The 27,393-nt window shown below is 31.4% G+C and overlaps 1 protein-coding gene across 45 annotated transcripts in view; it reads right to left on the reverse strand.

Moving 5' to 3' along the window:
- LOC132747680 (androglobin-like) overlaps positions 1-27,393 on the reverse strand; it is a 145,201-nt gene that overhangs the window by 45,091 nt on the left and 72,717 nt on the right. For 28 of the 45 annotated variants that reach the window (XM_060737155.1, XM_060737157.1, XM_060737154.1 and 25 more), the window contains 18 exons: positions 26,173-26,266; positions 23,791-23,805; positions 22,995-23,141; positions 21,891-21,968; positions 21,228-21,452; positions 20,568-20,707; positions 19,761-19,850; positions 18,455-18,646; positions 16,116-16,245; positions 15,477-15,606; positions 14,872-14,931; positions 13,484-13,567; positions 4,441-4,553; positions 3,918-4,095; positions 3,254-3,347; positions 2,379-2,523; positions 1,094-1,186; positions 462-600 (listed from right to left, as the gene is read on the reverse strand). In XM_060737155.1, the coding sequence (XP_060593138.1) occupies positions 462-600; positions 1,094-1,186; positions 2,379-2,523; positions 3,254-3,347; positions 3,918-4,095; positions 4,441-4,553; positions 13,484-13,567; positions 14,872-14,931; positions 15,477-15,606; positions 16,116-16,245; positions 18,455-18,646; positions 19,761-19,850; positions 20,568-20,707; positions 21,228-21,452; positions 21,891-21,968; positions 22,995-23,141; positions 23,791-23,805; positions 26,173-26,266 (2,147 nt within the window). Of the gene's footprint in view, positions 1-461; positions 601-1,093; positions 1,187-2,378; positions 2,524-3,253; positions 3,348-3,917; positions 4,096-4,440; positions 4,554-10,075; positions 10,139-12,581; positions 12,645-13,483; positions 13,568-14,871; positions 14,932-15,476; positions 15,607-16,115; positions 16,246-18,454; positions 18,647-19,760; positions 19,851-20,567; positions 20,708-21,227; positions 21,453-21,890; positions 21,969-22,994; positions 23,142-23,790; positions 23,806-26,172; positions 26,267-27,393 lie in introns of all 45 variants that reach the window. The other 17 variants (XM_060737156.1, XM_060737160.1, XM_060737124.1 and 14 more) reach the window with 9 other exon arrangements.

Genomic DNA, 27,393 nt, shown 5'->3' on the forward strand with positions numbered 1-27,393 from the left:
AGGCATGTTTGTTTTTACAGTGCTCATTACTTTGTTACACTATATTTTCTAATAATCAAAGTGTATTATGTTGAAGAAATTCGGTAGATACATAAAATTTACTTTAATGTTTAAAAATATCCAATTGAGTTCTTTCTCAATGAACATGTGATGCAACTTTGTGACATAAACAGAAATGGTGTTGATTCTAGGACAGAGATGAATTTAGGGTACCCGCTGATATATTTTAATTTAATTGTCTGTGAAATACTATCATCCAACTTGACCTTTTACAATGCTGAATTTGTGTAATGAACTGGTCCTACTTTCAATTTTGAACAGTCTATTATTAATCTAAGGGAGAGCACTCAGTATGGACTAACTATATTGACATAAACCCATCAAACTAGATTGAAAGACAAATATCTTAATCATAAAGTCACCACTCTTTCTAAAAATACAGGAATAAAACTTTGACTGACCTTGTTTTTCAGGTTTTGGTGTTCCAGCTTCCTCGCGTTTTCCTTCACGAGAGCCTGGCTTAGATATAGACTTACTTCGTTCCTTCTCCTTGGCTGATCCAGCCTTACTACTCATCTTACGCTCCGCTTTTGGTGATGCCTGAAAAATGATAAAAATTTGAAACTGAGATCCAATTGTAAACAATTTTATTTGCAATAAATTAACATTTCATCTAAATGGAAAATGGTAAACAACATAAATCTATGAAATGAAATCTCATTCTTTCAAACTTAATTAAACAATAACACCAGTTATTTTAAAACATCATATTGTATTGCTTTTTATGATTGACCTAATTAGCGTATGTAAATTAAATGTACATTTAAAGATATATTTTTGAAAATAAATGAAACTTTTACAAATTAATAACTCTACAGAAGAGGGCAAATTTAATCGATAAACTATTTCAAGTAAAACAAGATACTTAAAAGTCCAAAGAAACAGCTCTTCCATGTGAGTTATTTTTTGTTTAGTTCTGCTTACATTTTCCAAACATCAAATTTCAACTTATATTTCAGGTATGCCAATATTTTATAGGTACTATGGCACATAAGAAACTACTAAACACTAAGAAGTCTGTCCATTGAAATACCTCCGTTTCCTTCTTGCCGGCAGATTTACGCGCACTCTTAGTTCCCTTGGACGGTGTTAATGGTTTCTCTTCCACAACCTCCACTGGTGTTAGCTACAGATACACACAACACAACATTGCATACAACACAACAGTTAATATCATTATACACACATTGCTTCAATGTTCACTTAATGTACTGTATAGACAGAAAAATCAATGGACTGAGACAGAATCCAAGACATACTGGTAATATTTGCTTTAATACTAGTTTTCTTTATTTAGACTTAAAAGTTCAACCATTAGAGCATGTTTGGCACATATGCCACCATCGTGTCATTAGAAACACTATTGGCTGCTAAATTTTAATGGTTTTATATCATGGAAATCTTGAAATTTACGAAATTAAATATCAAAAGAGGTCCGAAGTCCATTATGAATACAAAGATGACTAAAATGCAAGTTGAAATCTGAATTTCTTACAGAATAAGTTTAGCACTTTTTGCCATTTATTTCTATTTATGTAAAACACATATTTCATACATTTTCATCTTTGAATGATCTACAGTAAAACTGTGAAGCAATATGTATTGTAGTTTTTATGATTAAACACAAAAGCAGTTATTATTAAGCATAAAACAATGCAAAACTACATTATACATTTTTATTGGCTAATTACTACAATTATCATATTGCATGCATTAAGTACTATTAACAGAAAACAAGCAATATTTCATTTTTTTCTGTCCGTTTTCAAGTCACATTGACATTTCATATGTCATGGTATTCTACTCATTTATTTTGTTGAGTTTTAAGTTACACCAACAGTGTAAAGGTCATATGGCAAATTTTTAGTTTAGTAATGGAGGGAGACCTCAGGTGTCTTCCTGCATTATCTTGGTTGAGCACAAGGCAAGAAAAAACCTTGCAACTTTCTAGCTTTACTGGTGGACAAAGGTCTGAGCATCATCTCCAGAAAATGAGTATAACCATTGACCAGTAATTTGCTAGTATTCAGTTTTGTTTTTGACAAAATATATCACTGCTTTTATAGCTTGGACAAACTATGTAAGACTTCAATAGTTATAAATTAAATTAATATTAAATATATAACTTTCACACTTCATTACATAAGCAACAAACAACACATTTTCAATTCAATAATCATGAATATTACAAACCTTTTTATTATCATGCAAAGCTATTCTAATTCAAACAACATTTTATTTCAGCTTTTTCCACATAAAATTAGGCACATGCATTTAGTTTTTAAAAAAATGCAAAAAAAAATGTTGTTAAGAGTTACCTCCTCTACATGCTCTTCCTTTGGAGGTTCTTTAACTGTTTCTGGTTCAGGAGCATTTTCATCAGTTTCTTCAATAGAGGTCACATGACCGGTTCCTGGCCTTGACCTCGTTCCTCCTCGTTCCAGGGCCGACTTTGGTCTGTGACTACAAAAGCAAAATATTTATGGGGTTTTTTTAATTGGTTTTTACCGTATAGGCCCTATGACAACTTTCCAACTTTACTGGAGAAAGCCTCAGGTACCCCTTTGTGCATTATTTTAGACACAAACAGGCATCCGAGTAGAACCACCAACATTCTGTAAGTGAGTTGGATACAGCTTTCTCACATGAAATAATCAAAAGACGCTAGCGCCGCTCAAACCTACAGCAGTAAAAGGCAAGTGGTTTGAAGTCAAAGACCTTAACCATACCGCCACGACCCCCTTAATATTTGTCAAAATAAACAATGAGAATATCCCTCTTTCCCATTGAAAATGACTCTTATTTTAATTTTAATTGAATCATTCTCCAAACCCTACTTAGCACACTTTTGAATTAAAAGCATAGCTAGAATTCAAGTAAATCTAGCATTTCAATGAATTGTTTTTCATCTTCATTATCAAACATAAACAAGCATACTATTCAAATATTTTTGCATGAAACTTAAGTCAAACACAGATATAAAATGTAACTAAGTCTACAAAATAACACTTGCTCCCATACAGTAATTCTTGCAGTGGCAAGGGTAAAGAAACTCCAAAACAATGACTGCTGTATTCCAAAACATACATTTTTTGTTGTACTAAGTTAAATTCATACCTTATTATATATTTAATCAATTATTTAAGCAGTTAGAATTATACTAACTTCCAAAAATAATACTGTGTTAACTTACGTGTCAGTTGGTATCGGAACAGGGCTAACTTTGTAGTTGACAAAAGGGGAGGTAATCTCTAAACATTGTATGGGTTTCGGTGGCTCTGGATCGGCTGAAATAATTTGTAAATATCGTGTCTAACTTCACCTTCTCATTTTGATTATCATATACATTTCACATATAAAATATAAAAGCATTGATTAATACGGTTTCTATTTTGATAACATTTTGATAAATAAGGTAAAATCATTTTCAGTAACTTTGAACTTGTTTTAGTTAAATGTAAAACTTATAAAACACTAAATTGTAACAAAGATTGTACAAAAAAATCATTAGCATAAACTCAAAGTCAATAGAAATAAATAAGAAAAATAATCTTTACATAAAAAAGTCTTTGTAAACTATATTTGACAACAATTTACTATGATATAATGACCTGATTTCAGAGATTGTTAAATGTTTGAAATGTAGGGAGCTATAAAAAATAATCATAAACAATCAATAAATAATAAATAATCAATCTATTAAAACTATATCAGTATGTACTAAATGCAACACAAACATGACCAATGGTCAAAACACAAGTTTAAGAAGTCCAATATTCCAATTTCCAAGTTTAAGAAGTACATAATATTTAAAACTGTGTAAATGTATAGGACTCAAAAAGCCACAAGTCACTTACCAACAGGCTCATCTGAGGGTGTCGTCTTCTTTTTACGGGGTCTTATAGTTTTCCATGCAGGAATTTTCTCTGGCGGGGGTGGGGGCTCGAGGGGACATGCTCTTGTCTGTGTGATCAGGACAGGGTGAGGGTACATGTGTGACAGACCATTCTGACGGAGTCGTTCACTGGCATCGGCCTTTCAGAAATAATAGAAAATCACATTTTTGTCGACAAATAACTAATAAAGAACTTATCATATTAGAAAAATGTCACTTAAATGAAGCAAGCGAAATTCAAAAGAATACATGAACAAGAAATGTAATCAAAATTGATATATTCTACATCCAACTTGTTTGTGATCGCATTCTTATCAAGCATAAAGATTTTAAACTTTTTTTAAGCTCTAAGTTTCTATGTCTTAATGTATATACATTCTGTGCTGGGACTGACCAAGATCCGAGTTTGAGAACACATATAAAAAAAATTATATTCTTAGTCCAAGGTCATCTCTCAGAATAAAAAGAAAGAAAACTTCACTTACATTTTCACCAAGAACTGATATTTTGACCGGATATTTGGGGGTGGTTCGGTACGAGGCAAATATGACAACTTCAGGATTCTCTGGTATAGGTGTCTCATCTAAAGTCTTCTCTTCTATAATACACAAACAAGAAAAACTGTCTTAGTTCCTTGCAAATGTTTCCACATAATTTAAGTAACTGAAAGACTGAACTGAATGACTTATCCTGAAAACATGTATATTGTAACCATGGTGACCTGACCTCCGACCTTGAAAATAAAAGAAATTAAAGTATAACATGTTATTACTCCTGAAATATATAATGATCGTGTAAAAAATAAAATAAATATTATATACAGTACAATTGATTCAGCAAACAAATTACATGAAAAAGCCTGTGTCACACGACAGACTGGCTAATTTGGTAAAATTGTTTTATAATGCCACAATGCTAAAGAAATTTTTAATCGGATAGATATTCCTAGATTAATTTAGTATGCAAAAATTCTTCAAGTAACTATTTAATATATGCAGTTTGACTATTTTATTAAGCTAGTACATGTGAACTAAAGTGTGAATTTTTTTTTACATATAATTTAAAATATAATTTCAAAAATAAGTCAAAGTAACAGAAATAAAAATGAAATGCATCTTTAAAATATATGTATAATATAATTATTATAAACAAATGTTATAAAGTGTTTATAATATATATATCAAAATGTCATTTCTACAACTGAAGCCTACACTTAATGGGTTTTTTTTAATATCTACAAAATGTCTTAATTTATGAAGAAAAAAATTTAAATAGTTTTTCAACCAAACTGAAACATCACAGCTTACAACAAAAAACACCTACAGTAACATTCAGTGATTTTTACCCTACAGTACAATCACATGTGAAAAATTATGATGACCTAATAAAAGCATTCTCCTGTTTATAAATAAAATCTAAACGTAAAATCTCCATGTGCGTGTTAGTGTGTCCATTTTCATAAAAGAACAACAACAACAATTTTCCAAGCGTGTGAAACCATCAAGACAAGTATCTGTTGCCATGACAACACCATCGTTACCAAGACAACTGTCTTCCATAGCAACATCTTCATCTACATCTTCAACAACTGGCATGAAAGACTTTTTCAACAAAGCCCCAGAACTTTTTTTCTTCCCAGCTATGAAAGCAAAATTCATCACTAAAAAACATTCTTAGAAAAAATTAAGAAATTCTTAACATTTATGGGAGTGAAAAGAAAAGAAAACGAAAAAGACCCAAGTCTAACTTTTAGATTTAAAGCTCGCTTATAAAATACCAGTTAGCTAAGCTCCCATAAAACAAATGTAATATCTGGTCAAAGTCAAGGACATTTTATAGCCAGGTCTGAAACTGCACAACCATGCAGTCAGAAATATACTGGTGGCAAAGGGTAAGCACTTTTGTTCCCATAGGTTTTTTAATTTAACAATGATGTCTTTTATTCTCAACATTTACCAGTAATCTTTCATTAAATTATATCAAACCAAGCTAGACAATACAACATTTGAGAACGTATCATTTTCAAGTCTACTAGCCCCTCTAAGACGACTCGAACTTCTTTTAGGATCATCTTGTGTTATCAATGCAAGAAATATTTTTTATAGAGATAATGTACCAATAAAAATAAGTTTTTAATCTTATCAAGAAAAAAAATTAAAACTTTTTTTTCAATCTATTATCATAACATTTTCAAATAACATCTGTATTTTTTATGCAAACCATTAAAAAAATTGAGACTTCATTTTTCACGAAAGTGCCAACAGATTTACAGATTATGATGGTCTGTAAAAACTAATACAAATGTACAAACAATCCAAGTATTTCTGAAAATAATTTGAACTTACAATGGCAAAAAAAAAGTACTTCATAAGATGGAAACTGAAGGTTTTTTAACTTTTCATTGATACAAAAATTTTTGTTTTAAATAAAACAAAACATCTTTGAATAAATCTATTTTACTATCAAAGCACAAATTACACCAATTAAATAAACAATATCAAAATACCCAAAAGAGTTCCGAGACACCACTTATAAAATTATCTGAAAATATTGATTGATTCACAATTAAATACAGTGTAGACTCTGGATAACCAAACATGCTGACCTTGGATAATCAAACATGCTGACCTTGGATAATCAAACATGCTGACCTTGGATAATCAAACATGCTGACCTTGGATAATCAAACATGCTGACCTTAGATAATCAAACATGCTGACCTTGGATAATCAAACATGCTGACCTTGGATAATCAAACATGCTGACCTTGGATAATCAAACATGCTGACCTTGGATAATCAAACATGCTGACCTTGGATAATCAAACATGCTGACCTTGGATAATCAAACATGCTGACCTTGAATAATCAAACATGCTAACCTTGAATAATCAAACATGCTGACCTTAGATAATCAAACATGCTCACCTTGGATAATCAAACAGACTGACCTTGAATAATCAAACATGCTGACCTTGGATAATCAAACATGCTGACCTTGGATAATCAAACACGCTGACCTTGGATAATCAAACATGCTGACCTTGGATTATCAAACATGCTGACCTTGGATAATCAAACATGCTGACCTTGGATAATCAAACATGCTGACCTGGAATAATCAAACATGCTGACCTTAGATAATCAAACATGTTGACCTTGGATAATCAAACATGTTGACCTTGGATAATCAAACATGCTGACCTTGGATAATCAAACATGCTGACCTTGGATAATCAAACATGCTGACCTTGGATAATCAAACATGCTGACCTTGGATAATCAAACATGCTGACCTTGGATAATCAAACATGCTGACCTTGGATAATCAAACATGCTGACCTTGGATAATCAAACATGCTGACCTTGTCTATTCTGCTAGAATCAGCTACACCTACATCAGCTTAAAGTTCCATAGTAACATTAATTAGGCTGTCATAGTTACAAACACAACAAGAACACTCAGACAACAGATTTTGGTTACATGTACCATGCTTATCCTCTGATACAGTGTCCTTCACCTTTAACTGCAGTCTACTAACATTTCTCTTCAAGCTCGAGGCCTTTCCTTAAAAGTTTTATCTTTTTTACTTTACAATTTTTAAGTTCAATTACAACAAACATTAAAAGCAATGATATGTATATGTTTACGTACTTAAGCCCTTTGAACTTTGATATATATTTTCAAACAAATATCTTATGTTTTTAAAGCAACTAAACAGAACCGAATAAGAATTTAAATTTTCTTCAAACACTTGATAAGATGAAAAGACAAGCTAATTCACTGTGTTACAAGACGTTGAGACACTAAATTTCAACTGTAACACTGCTAAATCTCTTTTAAATTGCTCATCTTATAAACAATTTTAACATACATGTACATAAAAAATTTTTTAACTTTCGTCACAATAAGACTAAAAGCAAGTACAACGGGCAAGTGAAGATCCGTAACATACCAGTTTCCATACGACTTGGCCCAAATCTACTTTTGGTCCTATTTCCTGCCCAAACATATACAAAACTTAATCAACGGGAAAATAAATATGCAATTCAAATGATATTCCATTTTTCTTTTTTAGGGAATGGAACAAAAAGCTCATTTGAACTTATCTAAAATAGAACAGCATTGGCTTAAATAGCTCTTTTTCAGAACAGCATTAGGCAAAAAATCTTATCACTTGATATTTCAAATGCTAAAATTGTTAATTTTTGCTTTATGCATTTAATCTTATTAGGTAAACCTACGGATTGTTAGGAAAAGTTTAGCTGATATGTTCTTGCTAAGATTATACTTCATTCATAAAATATCTTATCATAAACTGTTAATTCTCAGCCATATTTTAATATGCTGTCTATTCTATTCAGACTATTGGAGTCTCAGGTCAGAGAAAATTCAATACTCCGATAATTTCAGGAATTATCAACACACTCTTCACAAATTATTTATATAAAATCCTACTTATTTTTACCCTAATACACACAATATATTAACTATATATAAACAAAGCTGACATAACTTTGTTGACCAATTACTTTAATGTGACACTTCGTACAATGTAAATACACATATCTATTGCACTTTTATATAAATACGTATATGCACAAAAATAAAACTACAAATGCATGATTATATATAAATTCATAATTACAATAGTTTCTGTTGTGAAAAATGAACACCACTAATGAAGCCAAAGGTGATGTAATGACTGAAAAGCGAAGCAAATCTACAGACAAGATAAAACAATCTAGTCAGGCTCTGATACATACAGATCACACATAGGCCAGAGTAATCACACACACACGTATATACGCAGAATGTACATATAACCCACAACTATATGCCACCTATATGTGTACATAAGCAAACTATCCTGTACAAATAATAAAAGAAGCCAAATTAGCCGCTTTTTACATTCAGCAAGGTTTTAAGTCACATTAACTTTATTAAGGTTATTACAGCTTTCTAGCCTAACTGATGGAGAATTTTTAGCCTTATAGATGGCCCTCCTTTCAGACGCAAGTATCATAATTATAATTATCAGCATGATATAAGCTGTAACTTTCTGGCAGATAGCATTTTTTGTTAAGTTTTCTTAGGCACAAGTTAAGGCACCTGAGAAGAAACATCAACCTTTGAAAGCTTGCTTACTACGAGACTAAGCTATCTGACAAATCCAAAGTCCATAACAGTATTCCAACCAAAAAACAGAGAGGGGCAAGTTAAGTTGGTATTCTTCCCTTGCATGTAAGATACCAACTAAGATACACTGGTGGGATTCAAACTCACAGCCACTTACTGCAGGCGATTCAAAGAAAGAAGTTTCAGCTATTTAGAAATAAGCACTGTGCAATGAGGAGCTATTTTCAGTAAAAGAATTGCTACCATCCTAAAGTTTTGTTAACTTTTTTTTTATTTTACAGCACACCAGCACAGTATAGGTCATATGGCGCAAAAACAGGAAAGATGATTTTGGTAAACCTTAGGTGTTACAATTTTCAAAGCAACACCAAGGGTCAAAACCACCTCACCTGCTGGAGCTAAGAGATGCACAGACTCAAGTTGTTGGGACCTGTTTAAGTCGCCTCTTACAATCACGCAAGGAGAAGCGGTGGCTGCGGTTCTTACTTTATGCCTCAACCATTAAAGGCAATGCCCTCAGCCATAAGGAAGTCAAACTTAATTTGCACACAGATGAAGAATGTTTTCTAGCTATAAATAAATGAGATACATCTAAAATAAATTAAAGTATTTTAATAATTACTCATACAGTATGTCTAGTATGAGTGACATGAAAAATGTTTTCATGATATAGAATATTTCCATGGTTTAGGTCACATAGACTCACCATAAAAAAATGGTATTTCATCCTTGACAGACAAAACATAATCATTTTCAGAAATCAAAGAATTAGATACTACAATCTAATACTAAATTTCATTACAACAAAACACATAATCTGAATAATCAGTAAAACTAAATATAAATCATGAAATAAAAATACTCCTAAAAACAAAATAAAACTGAGCATAATTAAAATGGAATCTGCGGGATAAAAACAAAAGCTAAGGAATCTGTTTGTAATAAATAAAGATCCATTTCCCACGCTACACTCAACAATACCTCCGTTAGCCTCGCTGCGACTATGTATAGACATACGACTCGAACCACGTATTCTAGAATCTTCTGAAAGGAAACACCATGACTTATTTGTTAATTAAAATATTACCATCTCGAAGAAAACTTAAAATAAAATCAAACATTCTGTGTGTCAAAATTCTGATCACCCTCTAGTCAACAGTTACACACACTTTCCACAGATTTTCTCTCGCTAAAAAGAAAACACAGCATTTTCTTTTTGTTTGTAAAAATGTATGCAGAAATTTTTAAACTAATGTACAGATGTATTTCTTTGAGGCCTCCGTTTGTGCAAATCTATATTATAAGTCACTGCATTATTAAATAGTTACAACAGAAGTCTGGCCTTAAAAGTAATTACATCAAATTTGGACAATCGATTCAAATTGTTTAAAGCTTTAAAAATAGATACGCCTGCAAATTAAAAAATCAGAAAATTTAGTCAACAGGTAGTCAAAATATTGTATTTTGTATGCATTTTTATAAGCAGATATATATGGGGTCATATACATATATAGCACCATGCATATATTTGCAATACTATATACTATAATGCTTTAAATAAGTAGGTCAATGCATTTTACAGTGCCACGGGCACATTCATTCATTTTACAGCTTTAACAGGTTTGTTATTGCCCTACTAGAAACCATCTAGTCTTTCAGTCCCCTTATGGAATAGAGAAAAACAGAATCCCTAAAGAAAGCCCAACACGGCAAAATTTAAAATGTTGCAGACTTGATTTGATTGAGCCTGTTCATGGACAGTAGTGGTAATTGCAAGCTACAGTCTATATTTTGGCACCATGGAATTATACTGCCAACTAAGGTACCCATTTAAACACAAGTGTAGTTAGCCAATGTAGAGAAAACTTCCTGCTTGTAAGGAAATTAGCACTGACCAATGAAAAGATTTGAACTTAGACTTCCCATTTCTGAAGGGAAAGTCTAACCACAGGACCAGTGCTTCCTAAAAACACTTAATAAAGAAGACTATAAACAATCTAATATGCAATACTGTCATTCATCAAATTAAACAATAACTTTTAACAAACAATCTAATATGCAATACTGTCATCAAGATATTTTATGACTAATTATTATCCTAAATTTGCCTTATAAACTTGATACTATCATTTTTGCAATGGGGAAAAACAAAAACAACAAATCCAATGAATTTACAAATCAGAAACAATAATACAAAATACATGTACACATAAAACTGGATTCTCTAATATTGGTGCATACACTCTATATTTTGATATTATAATATATTCACTTCAATATATATGCAAAACATACAAGAATATTCATGAATAAATTCAGGAATGCACTCTATATCTTAAATATGGGGTATTTGGCACTTAATATAATGATATAATATAAACAAATGCTTGCATGCAATTACTGGTCGCAAAAATATTATATAAAGAAACACGATTAACAAATAAGCCAGTTTTGCAGAATTTGAATGCATTTAATTCAGAACTTGGATGCATTTAAACAATGGAAAATAATCAGGCTCATTTTGATTTAACTGTAGAATATATAAGATAATTCTTTGTATTAGTAAGATGAAAAAAATACTAGTTAATACAATTTTTTTAACAACTGACATCGCAGTGAGTGAAAATGTAACTGCTTTTATTTTATGAATGAAATATAATACAATCTTCCATGTAGAATAAGCAAGTTTTTATTTATTCCATGTTTTTATTTTATTCCATGCTTTTATATAAATAAATAATCAATTCCATTTTACTAAACATTTATTCTGTCATCAAATAATGATGTCATTTCCTCAAATCCTGATGTCAAAACTTCGATGTTGAAAAATCATTTTGTGTTTCACTTTTATTTACATTTAGGACACTGATTGTCTTCTACTCAAATTTTAAACTATCTATGATCAGTATGCTTTTCTTTCAAATTTTCATCTGTATTTTTTTTTCAGTAAAGTGAAAAATATCAGAATTTTACTAGAAAACATGTTAAAATGTATTTATTTCTTAACATATAACCATTTAACACAATAAATTAACATAATTCCAACAAGAACATAAAAATTGAAACAAACAGCATCAACGTAAATACTTTTGGAATTGTTCTATATTGCCAATTTATTTCTTGACTTAAAACTGCGCTGTAGTTATTATTTAAAATTCTAAAATATACACCTAATTGTTTTAGTAAGATTTTTATTAATATGCAAAGAAAAACTAGGGACTGTATCAACATGTCACCATTACCATAAAAAAAATTATTTTGAATCCTTAAAAACTGAAAGAAACCCAAAGAAAAATAACTTTGCATAAAAATTATGCTTTTTGTAAGTCTAACTCACTAAATAACCCAAAGAATTTATATACCCTAAAGAATTGTGAAGAATCTAAAGAAAGAAAAATAGCATCAAAGTGAAGAGGATATATATATATGAATACACCATATGATATATAACTTTTCAGCGCAAACCTCTCTACATTTATTTACATACCAAAAGTATCGGTTGACGCAAACGTACGATTGCTTAACCGACTACTGGCACCGCGCTTCTCTCCTGCAAAATTAGGTCACCATCAATTAAAAGACTATTCCCTTATTTTTGTGTATCAGAAAATTACTGACACACCTTTCCTTAAATTTAAACACAGGTAAAAAAATTGGAGGATTTAAACTGACGTTGATGTCAACTTTTCATTCTGCCCTGAAAACTCGTCTTATCATTGTACAGATATTAAACTCCCTTTATGGTTCGATAACTAATTCTAACATGGTAAGTTTCTAAATTTCTTTCCATATAGGTTTCCATGCAGATATCCCCTCAAATAATATTACGACATAAAACATCAAAAGTTTTATTTTTTACAACAACACACCAACACTTGATCATATTACAATAATCAGACAGTTTACTGGCCACTTACACATTATGCAACAACAACACTATAACACTTATCATCCAAAATGTAATTTTTTATATTCAAGGGGGAGTAGGGGGTGCTTACTTTATTGTTTTCTTGTCATAAAAGAAGGTATCATTCTGTCTTTCAATGTTTGATCTTTATCAAAATAAGGGTACAATACATGCAGATAAGATGCTGCATGCTATCAAACTTTTAAAATAAAAAACTTTTGTTCAGAATATTTTTTCTTTTGTAATTCAATAATGATTTCCGTTTATTATTATTAATGCATACAGTATAGATATGTATCAATAATTAAACACAAGGACATTTTAACATTGTGCTTTTACTTATGAAAAAAAATTTACCACTGGGAAAAAAAAATTTGCTTAAAAAATGCACGAATCTTCATTTTTCGACCATTAAGCGCATTACCATGCATAGGAAGCGCACAATGCGATACTATGGTGCATTTGTTGTTTTTTTTTCTTACCATTATCAACATCAAGTCGACTGCCTATGGCCTTACGACTAGAGCCAAGTCGACTCTGACCTCGTTTAGAGCCAAAGTCTAAGTCTGCAACAACATTAGGTAAATATAGCGCTACTTTTATTTCAAGAGAAATACAGAGAAACACGTTAATGGTTCAACCTGTACCTGCTGAATTTGTGTAATGGATTAGCCCTGCTTTGAATTTGGATCAGTCCATTTTAAATTTCAAGGGATTTCCATATTACACCACAAAAATTAAGCTACCAATAGCATATCGCTTGGTCAGACTTCTTGAATGTGCAGGCTGGCCTGGCTCTATACTGGTGAAAAGGGCTAATCACTTTCAATTTCAGCAGGGAAAGGGTGAAACATGAAAATATCAATATCAAATTCCATTAGTTACAACAGTTTCATGCTGAAGATTTGGATAACATATGAAACAAAGCAACAATATTTGTAACCATATATCATATTTTTTTTAAAGACTTATATTGCTAAAATAATAAAATATTCATACACCTAGGAGGAAGCAAAAATGATTGTCTAAGAGAAAAAAATAGTTCTGGAGTTAAAGTAAAGAAGAAATAGTAAGGTTTTTGTTTCTTTTTTTTGTTTTTGATTCAAGAAAAATTTCATATTACTGCAGACAGTTGAAACTACAGTAGAGACATTTGGATAGTTAAAAAAATAGTTTAAGCTTAATGTCATCATCATTGTTTTCACTTTTTTCTTGACAGCAACATAGATTAATGTTATTTACAGTCATACGCTAGAATACTGACAATAATGACAGCCTGTAAGGTTGACCTGACCAAGATTTCACTTCTTTGAAGAGATTCAAACTTATTTATAGTCGACACGGCTAAACCATTCATCCTTACCATGCTAAATTTGATACACATCATTTGAGCCCCGGCACGACAAAACCAACATATTGGTTTTGCGACCAGCATGGATCCAGACCAGCCTGCGCATCTGTGCAGTCTGATCAGGATCCATGCTGTTCGCTATCAGTTTCTCTACTTGTTATAGGGTTTGTAAGCGAACAGCATGGATCCTGATCAGACTGTGCGGATGCGCAGGCTGGTCTGGATCCATGCTGGTCGCAAACCCACTATGTTGGTTTTGTCGTGACGCGGCTCATTTATAAATATACTATAAATTCACCTATCAAAAGAAGAAAAAAACCTAAACAATCAAAAATAATTTCTTGAGAAATGGTTTTTTAAAGAGAGTATCAAAATCTTATTTTTTTTTATAGAAAGTTTTTTTTTTTAGATTCTAAAGGGGAAATTCTGTTTAGTTATATTCATATCAAATCCATTTAGTAGCACAGCAAACAAACCTCCCAGTCATTATTTATAAAGATAATCAAGAAGATAACTCACTCTCTCCTTTTTTGTCCTTGTCCTTATCTCCCTTTTTGTCTTTCCCATCTTTCCCTTTTTCTGAAAGATAAAAAAGTCAATGATCACACATTGCTTGGTTTTGTATATAAAAATGATACATTAAAGTTACATAATGCCTCACAACCAAACAATTGTTTTTCTTTAAAATGCTCAAACTTTAGTTTTATAATGTTTGAATAATAGTTTTAGCCTATTAGACAGCTCATCACCTGAAAAAAGTAGTGCCGATTGTGAAATCATTGAATAAACAACATTTTCATTTCAGTACCCTAAGTAAAAGAAAATGAAATATTTCACCCATGTTGTGGTGAGATTTTTTTAAGAAAATAATTCCATAGATTCTATTATATAAATCAGTGAAGTTTTTTTGTTTGTTTTCTTTTTACACTGATTTTAACACATTTTTGGCCAGCATTCCTGGATAACTAACCAGTAAAACCAATTTCTCCACAAGTGACCTGCAACTTCTTCACACAACATATAATCGAATCTTATAACTTAAATAAAATCTCATGATGATCACTAATTGAGACCTCAAAAATTTCTTTCATTATAATACACTACTGAAAATTTGATTGTATTACCTTTTTCCTTGGCATCTTTTGCTCCTTTCTCCTTGCCACCATCTTTTCCCGCCGGTTTACCATCGGGTTTCTCCACTTTGCCATCTTTACTGGCAGAATCTTTATCTGACTTCTCTTCTTTTGTCCCATCCTGTACAATAAATGATGTCACATTTAACACTTTGAAGGATCTCAGTGATAATGCAAGTATACTATAGTATACCTTATGCTAGCAGTATAGAGCCAGGCCAGTCTGTGCATAAATGCAGCCTAGCATGACTATACATATACTGTTGGCTAACAGGACTGTTCCAGATACAGTACTGGGCAAGTCCTTCATGCAGGTTAAAAGATTAACAATTGCTTGTATGGTGTGACACATGAGTAAAAGCATTATTAACTGTTGCTTTGTTGGGGGTTTTTTTGTTTTTTTTTGGGTTTTTTTTATTACTATACTATGTATTACAAAGCTGTATATATATTTTTTTTCTAAATTGTTTAGCAAGAGTCAAATGAATGTCAAACAGACAAACAGATTAAGTCTCTGAAATACCAAGTAATAATCTGTAGAGTGTCTCTTAAATATATCTGCACCACAATTATAACTTTCTCATTTTTTGCTTTCAAACTCATGACATACAAAAATCTAAAATCACTAACCACTGAAGCGGTTTCATCCCTCTTGGCTTTCTCCTCCTCCAGCAAGGCTTTCTGCCATTCTTGTAATGGAAGCTTAAACTCGGGCAATACCCCTCGTAACAACTCCCAAACTTCACTTATATGTCCGTACCTAGAATAAATCCACAATTATCTATCTTCATTATACATAGAAATAAACTTATAAGTTCACATCCTTTTTCTCTTTTATATATTTGGAATCAAAAAAATATAATAATAAAACATCACAAATTCACAAATAAATCTAAAATATAAGCAGTTTTGCAAAAGAGAATTTACCACCAGAAAAACGAGAAGAAAATGGGCATGCAGAAATAATACGAAAAATTGCCCTTATAACAAAAGAAACTGAAGTTATCATTCTATGAAACAGAAGTGAAAAGTTTGTTAACGATAATAGCATAATAAGACACAATGCATGTTAAAACATAAATTTTCCATCACCATGCAGTATATAATAAAGCAATACATGTACATTTAAATAGGCCATTGTATCCAAAGTTATTTTTAGACACTCATGTAACTTAAATATACAAACTTGACAAAAACAATAACCATTTCCAATCTAAACACATATAAACAAAAAATTGACGATAAAAGTGCAAAGTAAAGTATGAGACTAAAAGAGTTTTCATGGAAATAAGGAGCGAATTTCAAAACTACTGCAAAATCATTATTATTTGTGGTATTCTTGGCTTAGGCTTAGTAGTTTCTTATTCAGAAACCTGCAATTAGTTACCAAGAAGTTTTCCTGATTCTGCACCAGTAAAAACTTACTTTCCCCACAAGTGATATTAAAATTCTCCACTGGAGGCAACAGTTTAAGTCAGGCAAATGGTGTATAACATTAAGACGAGGTGGGAATAACTTTATAAAACTTTAATACTCTAACGTGCAAAGCGAATATCTGGTTTCTTGGGCTAGACCAATATTTATTATTGACTATTTGACTTCATTAATTGCAAGGGAATGAAGCACATTCTGCAGTTCATATAAAAACAATATATATAAAGTTCTGCAACTCTGCCTAATCTTTTGCCAAACACAAACATGCATTAGAGAATATTTACTTGACCGGGATAAAAATACAAGCTCTTGTTTATACCATGCACAGATATTTTCTGGGGAAAACCCATTACTAAGACATGTTAACATAATGCCATAATGCAACAATATGGAACTGTTGAGAGACATAGATAGGCACATGTATGGATGGGAAAATGGGTCGGTCAATTATATGCTTTCTTTCTGGGTTGCCATTACAGGAAAGATAACCCGAATATATATCGTACAAACATAAATATTTCTATATAAATGCACTGTACAAGAACAAAAAAGAGCTACATAACTGCTAACACAGTTGTTATGCCCCATATTTATACCAAATTTTTAAAAAAATTGGTATGAAATAATTGGGTCATAACACAATCTACAGGTACATAAGCAGATAACATTGGAACTAGGGAAAGGAATGGAGAGTAAAGTTCACTTAATTTACTTTACAAGCTACCCATTTGTACATTCATAGCATATAGATATAGAGAATGAAGGCCTAGTGATAGTTTCACCAAAAGATTCATTTTTGTCAGCACTTCTTTTTTGTTAAGTATTTGTCTATAAATCAGACCAAAATGCATTAAAAAAAATCTACAACATAAAACATAGTTTAGAAAGCAAAGATTAAAAAAAAAACACTAAGAACAACAAAAGCACTGTTGCAGCAAAAAAGGTTAAATACACAGCCCAGAAAACCGAAGCAACAGAAATCATTCTATGTAATCAAAATGTAAACATGCAATTAAAAATCCAGAGTGATGTGAACAACTTTATAAAAAAACTTTTTATAGAACTACTAGTTTTGTAATCCCCTGGTACAAACAAACTTTTGTTATAGCTTCATGGTGAACTATCCGTCACAATAGATTAGTCAACCTCTTGCGCTTTTTTTCAAATCTGCAACTGTAAAAGTTTGTTTGTACCCCTGGACTAGCAATGAAAAACCCCAAATCTTCTTAATTGCAGAGTAAGTCTATTATGGGGATTTCAAAATTAAAAATTTTATAGCCTATACGGACAAGTGAAAATTTTCAAGACTTTAAAATATAAATATCATACAGACAAGATAATAAATGCTTCAGATAAAAACAGACAAGTTGGTCAAAATCAGATTTTGTCGGCCCTGCATAGTTAAGGCGGTGAATATAATCTGATACTAATTTTCGAAGTTAAAGTTGTTAACATCACTCTGATCTGACAAAAGGTTGAATTTCTCTATTCAAACATAAAACATAAACAAAAACAGTCACAGCAGCTCTCCTTGCCTGAGGTCATCATTAACTCCGATCTTTTTACGTGGTTTGATGGCCGAGTTCTCGCGACTCGGCTGATTACTCAATGAGATGAACTTATCGAGTACTTGGCCTGCAGTGACCAATGGGGAGGCCCGACCTGAGGTGGGCTTCTTCAGATGTAGTTTTGATTGGTTAGTACCCTGATCATCCAGGAGAAAACCCCTGCACAAATGTCAATATACAGGAAATGTGATTGGGAAATAAACTCATGTGAAAGGGGAAATATTTTCATCATTAAAACTATTACTTGAAATCCTAGGTTTCACAAAATACTATGCTTGTAAATTATTGCAATATTTAATTTTTGAAGATATATTTGAAAAAAAAAACATGCAATTATTTTTAAGAATTTTATAAAAAGAATTAATAATATATTTAAGCAGACACACTGAGGTATTCATTTAAAAAAATCTCAAGTTTGCTCAAAGACATTTTTGATCTTGCTTCAAACAATGTCTTAATACCTTGTTAAAGTTTTTTTCCATTACTGACAGTTTGGTTAAGATAATAATATCATATAAAATAAGAATGGTTAGTTAGTTGAAGAAGAAAAAAACGCCAAATGATATCAATAATAAAAACTTATACATGTAAGTGAATTAGTAGCATGCCATTTATTCAGCTCAAGTAAGTTATTATAAGTGACTCTCTAGTCTTGTAAAAGAAAAAAATGCAATACAAATATTTTTTTGAAACATAACATACGTAACATTAAATCATTTTAAAAATGAAAATATAATTTATATTTGAAGCAAAGAAAACTTAAATTGAACAACATCTCATGATTTATGCACAAGTTTCACAAAAAAAGATATCTGATTAAATTTTGTATTGCATATCAATTAAAATATTAATATATCAACGTCATGAAATGTAATGCTAAATCCATATCTTATTCAAGTATTTTAGCGAGATATTAGACATTTCTAGTTGATAAGTTATCACTCTTTCTAATTAAAGCTTCATAAAGCACCCACTCTGCATCATCCAATTGAAGCAAAACTTTATCTAATTATAAAAATGTCAATAAAACCATTTCATTAATGTAAAAAAATCTACTTAAAACTGATTACTTTGTCATGTCAAAATGAGCATAGAAGGTTATCAATGTTAAAAATCAACCTGAATTTGACACAGCTTTACAGTGGTTTCTAACTTTTACGTTATCATTTTGGAATACTACCGAAAGCTAGAACACATCTAGCTGTTATATTAAGGAATGTTATAATAACTCATAGCCAACTAGAGATTCAAACCTAAAACTTATATAACTTACTGTAGTGGTATAGCTTCAGGTAGCCAACCAGTCAGGCAGCTTACTATGCTCACATCTCCAAACTCACAGCTAGGGTTACCTCCGGTATAACTGATATAAAATACAACAAATAGCATTTAAATTAGGGTAATTTCTTAACATACAAGATGAAATTACAATCAAGAACTAAAAATCAAGAAATAACAAACAATTACATGTGTAGAACCAATATTAGTTCTATCTAACACAACTGAAGTTGTCTGTAATACTTTTGCAGTCAACTATTCTCAGTATATAGTTATGCAGTAAGAGGGTTTCTTAAAAATTGAAGTGAAATAAGAAAAAGTCTATTTAAACTCATGACATTAACACAAAAAAATGTACTTTAATTGAAATCACTTAAGTACAAGTCAACCTATTAATTCAAAACATTAGCATTTGATCACATAAAATATACCGCTGAAGTTTCAAAGCTATTTCTAGACATCATTTCAAACTTCACTTCATAAAAATTTTTACCAAGGAGTAAAGAAATGCTTCAGATAAAATGAGCATGTAACTCAAAACCAGATTTTTCTGACCCTGCATATTCTAACCCATAACGTACTGAATTTCTTAAAATGGACTTGTCCAGCCTCCATTTCTAGAACTGTCCTTAATCAATTCAGGGGATATCAAGTTAATATTTATAGTAAGCTGACAGTATAGAGCCTAGTCCGACTGCACGGAAGTACACGCTGGCCTGGCTTGATACTGGTGGCAAAATCTTATCACTATCAGTTCCAGCAAGGTAAAGGCTAAACCACTCAAATATGACACTAAACTTACTCTAGAGCAGCCACCTTGATGAGGGCTTTAGTCAACAGCATTGGCCAGACTTCATTCTGCATTGTGGTACATGGCAACATAAGACGATCATTTTCATCAAATGGCAAAGTATCGTCAACTATTATCTTCCTCCAACAACCCTGTCAATTTAAACATCAGCATGTGAACATATAAAATATACTACTGAAGACTTTTTAGAGTGTAATGCAAAACTGTCATAACATTTCCATTTTACGTGATCTGAGAAAGTATCTATTCCACAATTGTGAAATAAGATAAAAAAGATAAATCAAACAGTTATATCATATTGGAAAAGAGTGATCATGATCTTATGTATATTGTTTTGTTAACTTTAAAAACACTGACACTGTGAACATCATACTTTTCAGCTTAACTGGCAAAGGAAGACATCAAATGCCCCTCTAAGCATTATTTCACACATAAGCAGCCACCTATGTAGAGCCACCAACTTTCCGTAAGCTACCTGGATAGCTTCCTCACATGAAAGATTTCAATGATCCTTACAGGATTTGAACCCACAATGGTAAGGGGCAAGTGATTTGAAATCAGGGACTTTAACCACTCGACCATAGAGGCTCCACATATACTATAACCTCGAAATATTTTTTAAAAAACAAACAAAAAAAACAATCAAGTTACCATCCAGTATAGTCTGACAGCATATTTGCCGTATGGATTGTATGGTGGAATATGTGGCCCCTTCTGCACTTTATTCATTGTGTATATATGTTCCCATGGTTTCCATGTATGAGACACCTCCTCATATGGAACACCTGGGTCGGCTGGCATTTGATCCTGCGGGGGATTCTTCACCGCACAGATTTCCCATAATGCCATTATCTGACTGATAATATATCTCATCAGCTGAAATAAAAATGTTAAAGACTTTATTTTAAAATCTAATAAGTTTGTATGTCTTTTTAAACAATGAACTTTAAATAATTGTAACACTCTTGTTTCTTTTTTTAAACACAATCATAAAGACAAAATTTTGAACAATATTATTATTTTTTTTTTGCACTTTTTCAATTAGTTCATAATAAATTCATTTTCTGGAACAAACAAATATCTTTGGTAAACCAGTTTAATATACATGTATTTATAGACATTAGGTATAGCTTGTCAAATTCTTTATAACATATTGCACAGATGGCGCCTTCATAGATTAACCTTGAAACTGATGGATAAAGCTACCATAGCAGTGAACACAGGAATTATAAACATCACAACTGTCCAATGAAAATCTATGTTACAAACATGCAGTGCTCAATATAATATAATATAATTTTTGGTATTACATACCTCACTTTCATGGAGATGTTCATTGTTGGTTATAAGATTGAATGAGGACATTCCATCAGGATCTATCACTACCGGAGTCTGAAATAAAGACATACATACATTACTCACATACAATTAAATATATATTTACTCTACTTCTCATAAAAAGGCATTAAAGCTGCATGCCACCAGATGAGCCAAAATATTTCAAGAAAATAAAACTTGAATAACATGTCCTAAGATTTTAAGAAATATAAAAAGATTCAAGACTCCAGTTATAATTTGCATGTTATGTGTGATTAGAGATTGACTTTGCAGCATTTACTACCATATGTCTATACCACCACTTATGAAATATTTATTTTCATATCAATTGATGAAAATAAATCCTGTATTAACATAAAAAAATGAATTTTCTGTTCATTATAAACTTTTCAATCTTTTTCTTTCTTTCTTTTTTTTCTTTTTTTGGCCTTACGATTCCAAAGACTTCTTTAATTTTGTGTATTTGCTGAATTTAGAAGAAAGCAGTCCAGCATGACACCAGTGAAAGATACAAAAAAACATATTTTACTGCAGTGAAAAATAAATTGTTAACAATCATACTGAAAATGAAAATATGCATATTATTTCATGATTATTTTATTTATATAGAGGATATTTGTTTAGTTCAGTGTAAGATCGGAATATATTTCACCGAGTGAGCACCAAAAGGTATATTTCACGAGTGGCGCAGCCACGAGTGAAATATGAACTTTTGGTGTTCACAAGGTGAAATATATTTCGATCTTACACTAAACTAAACAAATTTTCTTTTTATTATATGCAAAGAAACGTTTTAAAAGACATTAAACCTAATATTTAATGAAAAGCGCGCCAAATAATAATACAACGTGACGTCATTTACGACGTCATGTCATGAAGTTGGTACCCAGTACTGTGCACGCTGGTATTTCACTGAAACAACATAAGGGGCTTAAATTCAAAACAGTGAAATTATCAAAGTGGTAATTTCACTGTTTCAAACAGTGAAATTACCAGTTTTATATCACTGATATATTTCTATAAACCACCGAAAAGCATGTAATAAAAGTATATAATACAATAAATTTGAATAAAACATACCTTTTCAGTAATATAATCTTGTGGTCGTTTCCAATGGTCCACTCTCATACCAGGAGGCATCTCAATCTTGCCCTCTGGATCATCAAATGAATGGGAGACAACTGGTGACTTCCCTTTGTCTTTCTCTTTGCCTTTATGGGCCATGTCCTAAATATAGCAAAATGAGAGCGTAAAACCAACAAGGGAGAGAATCTGGATTACCACAAGGGAGGCAAGTTGTTGAAATGTTTCCAGTATGTCAATGCCATTGGGTGATTTTTCACAAATTCTTGACGCCTCTTTAAACAAGAACTTTATACTCATGTAGAACATTTTAAACGTGCCCTGAACATTCACACATTTCATTGTAATTTCAAGAAGAAAAAAATTTTATTTCATATATTCAATATTTTGTTGCATTTACTGTTTGATACAAAACAAAATGGAATATTTAACAAATTTACAATTTAAAGGTCAATAGAATGAACTTTACAAAGGAAAAAATCAAACCAAAATCAGATATATCTCCACATTAACCAACATAAACTTTTCCATGCTTTTAACACTACATGTACATTTACCAACTTAAAAAAAAAAATATCTTGCAAAATGTGAGACTACCTACACAGATTCTACCAGTGGACTCCATTCACAAAAAAAAAAAAATACAACACAAAATTTCAGACTTCCATAACCAAACAGAGCTTTTTGTGCATAAAAGAGCATATAGTCCCATAGTTTGTACATTTCTCTGGAGTGGAAAAAAAAAAAGAAAAATCTTCTCACACAACATTACACTATTGTGATTTTGCCATACCTGTTGATTGACTCCCTAAATGCAAAAAAAAAAGAGAAATAACTTAGTCATTCAGAATAAGTTACTTAAATTGTCATTAATTTTCGCTTGATTTATGATGAAGACGGCTTGTGGAATATTAGAACACGCTTGGGACTTACCAGTGCTGGTGACCCTAGTTGGGCTCAAACCTATGATTCCTAGGTCGAGATGCAGAAACCTTAACCTCTAGGCCACCAAGATTTAATGGCTGTTTATTTTATAAACCAACAGTCTTTAACTATCATATCAGTCATTTGTAATTACAGCCTTCCCATCCCCGCGCAGGTGCATGGTATAGCAGAAGTAAAGAGCCTGGTTTCACCTTTGGCCAGTTCACACAATGCAAGGTCAAAGCCAAAGCTATGGCTTGTTTTTGTAGCAACAAAATGTTCAGTGATATGTTCAAATCTCAGTGCAAGAGCTTTTAACAAGGATTTTGCAATTTGACTGTCTTCAGAGATTTTGCTGGGGGTGGGGGGTAATATATCTTTTCAAAATAAACTATAACTTTTTTCGACTGCTAACATATAAAAGAATATCATGATGCAAAAGGGAAAACGTAAGTTAACAATTCTTTAACAGTACATTGTAAATTAAATAACAAAACTGACACAACAGTTCTTGCCTTACCAAGGGTGAGAGCTGAGGTTTTCAAGAATAACACCATCTTAAGTTATTGACACTATCAAATACATTGTATTTGTATTTATAAATAGAGAAAATAAAGAACTTATTCCACAAAATTCAATTTTGTTTAGAAGCATCTTTTATGAGTATTTCAGTAAATAATCAAGCCGGGTTTCATATTTGTACCCATCTGATCAGTGCCGGCTCATCCTAAAATTGATGAATGGTTTTGTCCAAATTGGAAGATGGACATGTCCATTGATGATATTAAAGGGTTTTTTTTATGTATTGATGGAGACACATTCATGTCCTCTATTTAATTTTTACTACATGTGTATATTACATAATTTGTCCCCTTAGTGCAGTAATGGGTTAAGTCCTTCTAAATTTAATACTAGTTAACCAGTGCAATCTAAATTTAATACTAGTTAACCAGTTAGTGCACAACAGTGACAATTTATCATTATTGCACAGTTCTATTTCTATTTATAATTACTGCATAACAACATTTTCATCTAGGTACACTGAATGCAGTTTTAAGCAATACAAAAAGATATTTATCTGGCTAATTGGCAATCTGCCATAATCGTCACAACAAAAAGATTTCTTTCTTTTTTTGTAATTTATCATTTCGCACTTGTGATTAAAAAAAGTAATCAATCATTGAAAGGTAAAGAAGACAAGCTTTTCTATGGCCAAGATTTCAATTACCTGTAATAGTAAATTTTTAAAAAGTAAATTTTTAAACAGTTATTTCAACTGGTTTGCATAAATTACTAACAAAGACTTAAGGCTATCAAATTTGTACAAATACATACTGCTCATGCACAAGGTTGAAAAAGGAATGTTGAAATGACATTATGAGGTCAGATATGAGAGAAAAAGACATTATCTGTGGGGTTTTCCCAGTTAATCCGTAGGTACAAACAAACTTTTAACTTTTTACTGCCCATAACAAAAGTTCAACCTGTTGCACTTATTTTGGAAGCTGTAACTGTAAAAGTTTGTTTGTACTACCTACAGATAAGCAAAATCCTTAAATATTCTTAATTCCAGAGTAAGTCTATTAACACATGCCTTTTTCATACAGCATATTTATGTCTATCAATTGTACTGACATTGTTTTATGTACTTGTCCTTCTTTGAGTTTGGAACAGTCTTTTGTAGGAGAAAAGGATATTATTATCTAAATCATAAACGAGAGCTGTCGGAGGTGTGGAGTGCTCCACTTTTCTTAGTTCCTGAACAGTTTTATAAAGCAAAGTAGAAATGGGGGCATAAATGTGCACATGTGCTTGGCAGAATTACCTGTCCTTGATATAAACTTAACCACAAAGATGCATGTACCTCTTGCAAAAGCGGCGCTAAAAACTGAACAGCCAACAGTTTATAACTTTGTCAGTAGAAAAACCATTATCACTGCTGGACTATTATATTTAGCTCTCAAAATGGTAATTAAATTTTTTTTTTAAAATGTATTCTTAGTTGCACCTTCACAAAGATCATTTTTGATAAACCTGCTTCTATCAAGATGTGAGACACGTGACATCATTATTTAAGATATTAAGAATATTTCTCACAGATAAATTCAAATGCAATTTGATTTCGCTGCCTAATAATTTCATTTCACTTCCATCTCATTCTCACAAATTTTTCAGAATTCTTATTCAAGTACCAGTATACCTGCACCAAGCTCTCAACTTGTACAATAAATTAAATAGATGAATAAATTACCCATTTTTCTGCATTAACATCAACATCATTCCACTCTGGCCAGATCACGAGCTTGGGTCTTTTGTCTGATGCACTCTGGGCTATAGATGCAGCTCTGTAAATAAACAGAAAAACTGGTTTGAAATCAATCTTTACAACACCTTAAAACTTTACACCTTCTAATCAATCTTGGTCAAAATGCTATCTTTTGCTCTCAACACAGCCTTCTATATTTAGATGGTCACCTGCTCTGTTTTTAACATGGAACAATTAGCATGCTTCATGCATTTCCTATGAAATGCAGAAAATTTTAAATATCTTTTTGAAGTTTTACCTAAGAAGGTAAAAAAAACTTTGATCAACAACTTTCATAAAGTTGGCTAACTTTTTCTGTTTTTCTTCACATATACATGTATTATTCATTTCCAAATGCCTTTCTAAACAAGTAACTTGCTGCCAATGGTCAAATTGAAATATATTTAATCTTTCTAGTTAATGCCCTTGTACAATTACAAAATATACAAATTTCTCACCAACTGACCATGCATTTATATATATAAAACTTCATCATTTAAATCAAATTCTATATTTTCATCAAATTTACTTCAAAAAAAAAATAAATCTTTCCATTAATCTTTCAATTACAAGGATATGGTATGCAAAGCTTTTCCAACAGAAACCCCTTTTTTAATCTTCTCTTGGCTTTCTATTTTTCATTACTTAAATAACTTTTCAATTGCATTACATTATTCATTTTCTTGTTTATTCTTACGGAAATTTCAATGCTGTTATTATACATGTAACATGATGTAGATTTAGCAAAAATTGAAAATTTTGTAAAATTTTGAATAAGACATGTAAAATGCATTTGAATTTGAAAATTTTATCAATTTTAACTGTATCATCAATAAAATTTTATTAGTTTATTTTGAAATAATACATTGTACTTGCTATTCTAGAAGAATTCAATTTTAAGCTGGAATCATTATAATGTTACATAAAATAATTTATGATCTAAATGCCAAATTTAGAAGGAAAAAAAAATTTTCATTCTCACCTTGCAGCTGTTGTCAAAGTTATAAACTTCATACTTCCTAACCAAATTTTTACTTAACTATGAAACTTATTTTGCAGTATCAATTCTATTTTAAGCACGATTTACCAACAACCAATCAAATTTTCACAGATTTTGTACCAGATTGTAACGACCCCCACTCAAGCACCAAACACGATAGATAAACG

This window comes from Ruditapes philippinarum, unplaced genomic scaffold (assembly GCF_026571515.1).
Source record: "Ruditapes philippinarum isolate M1 unplaced genomic scaffold, ASM2657151v2 ctg111_1_1_1_1, whole genome shotgun sequence".
Lineage (NCBI taxonomy): Eukaryota > Metazoa > Mollusca > Bivalvia > Venerida > Veneridae > Ruditapes > Ruditapes philippinarum.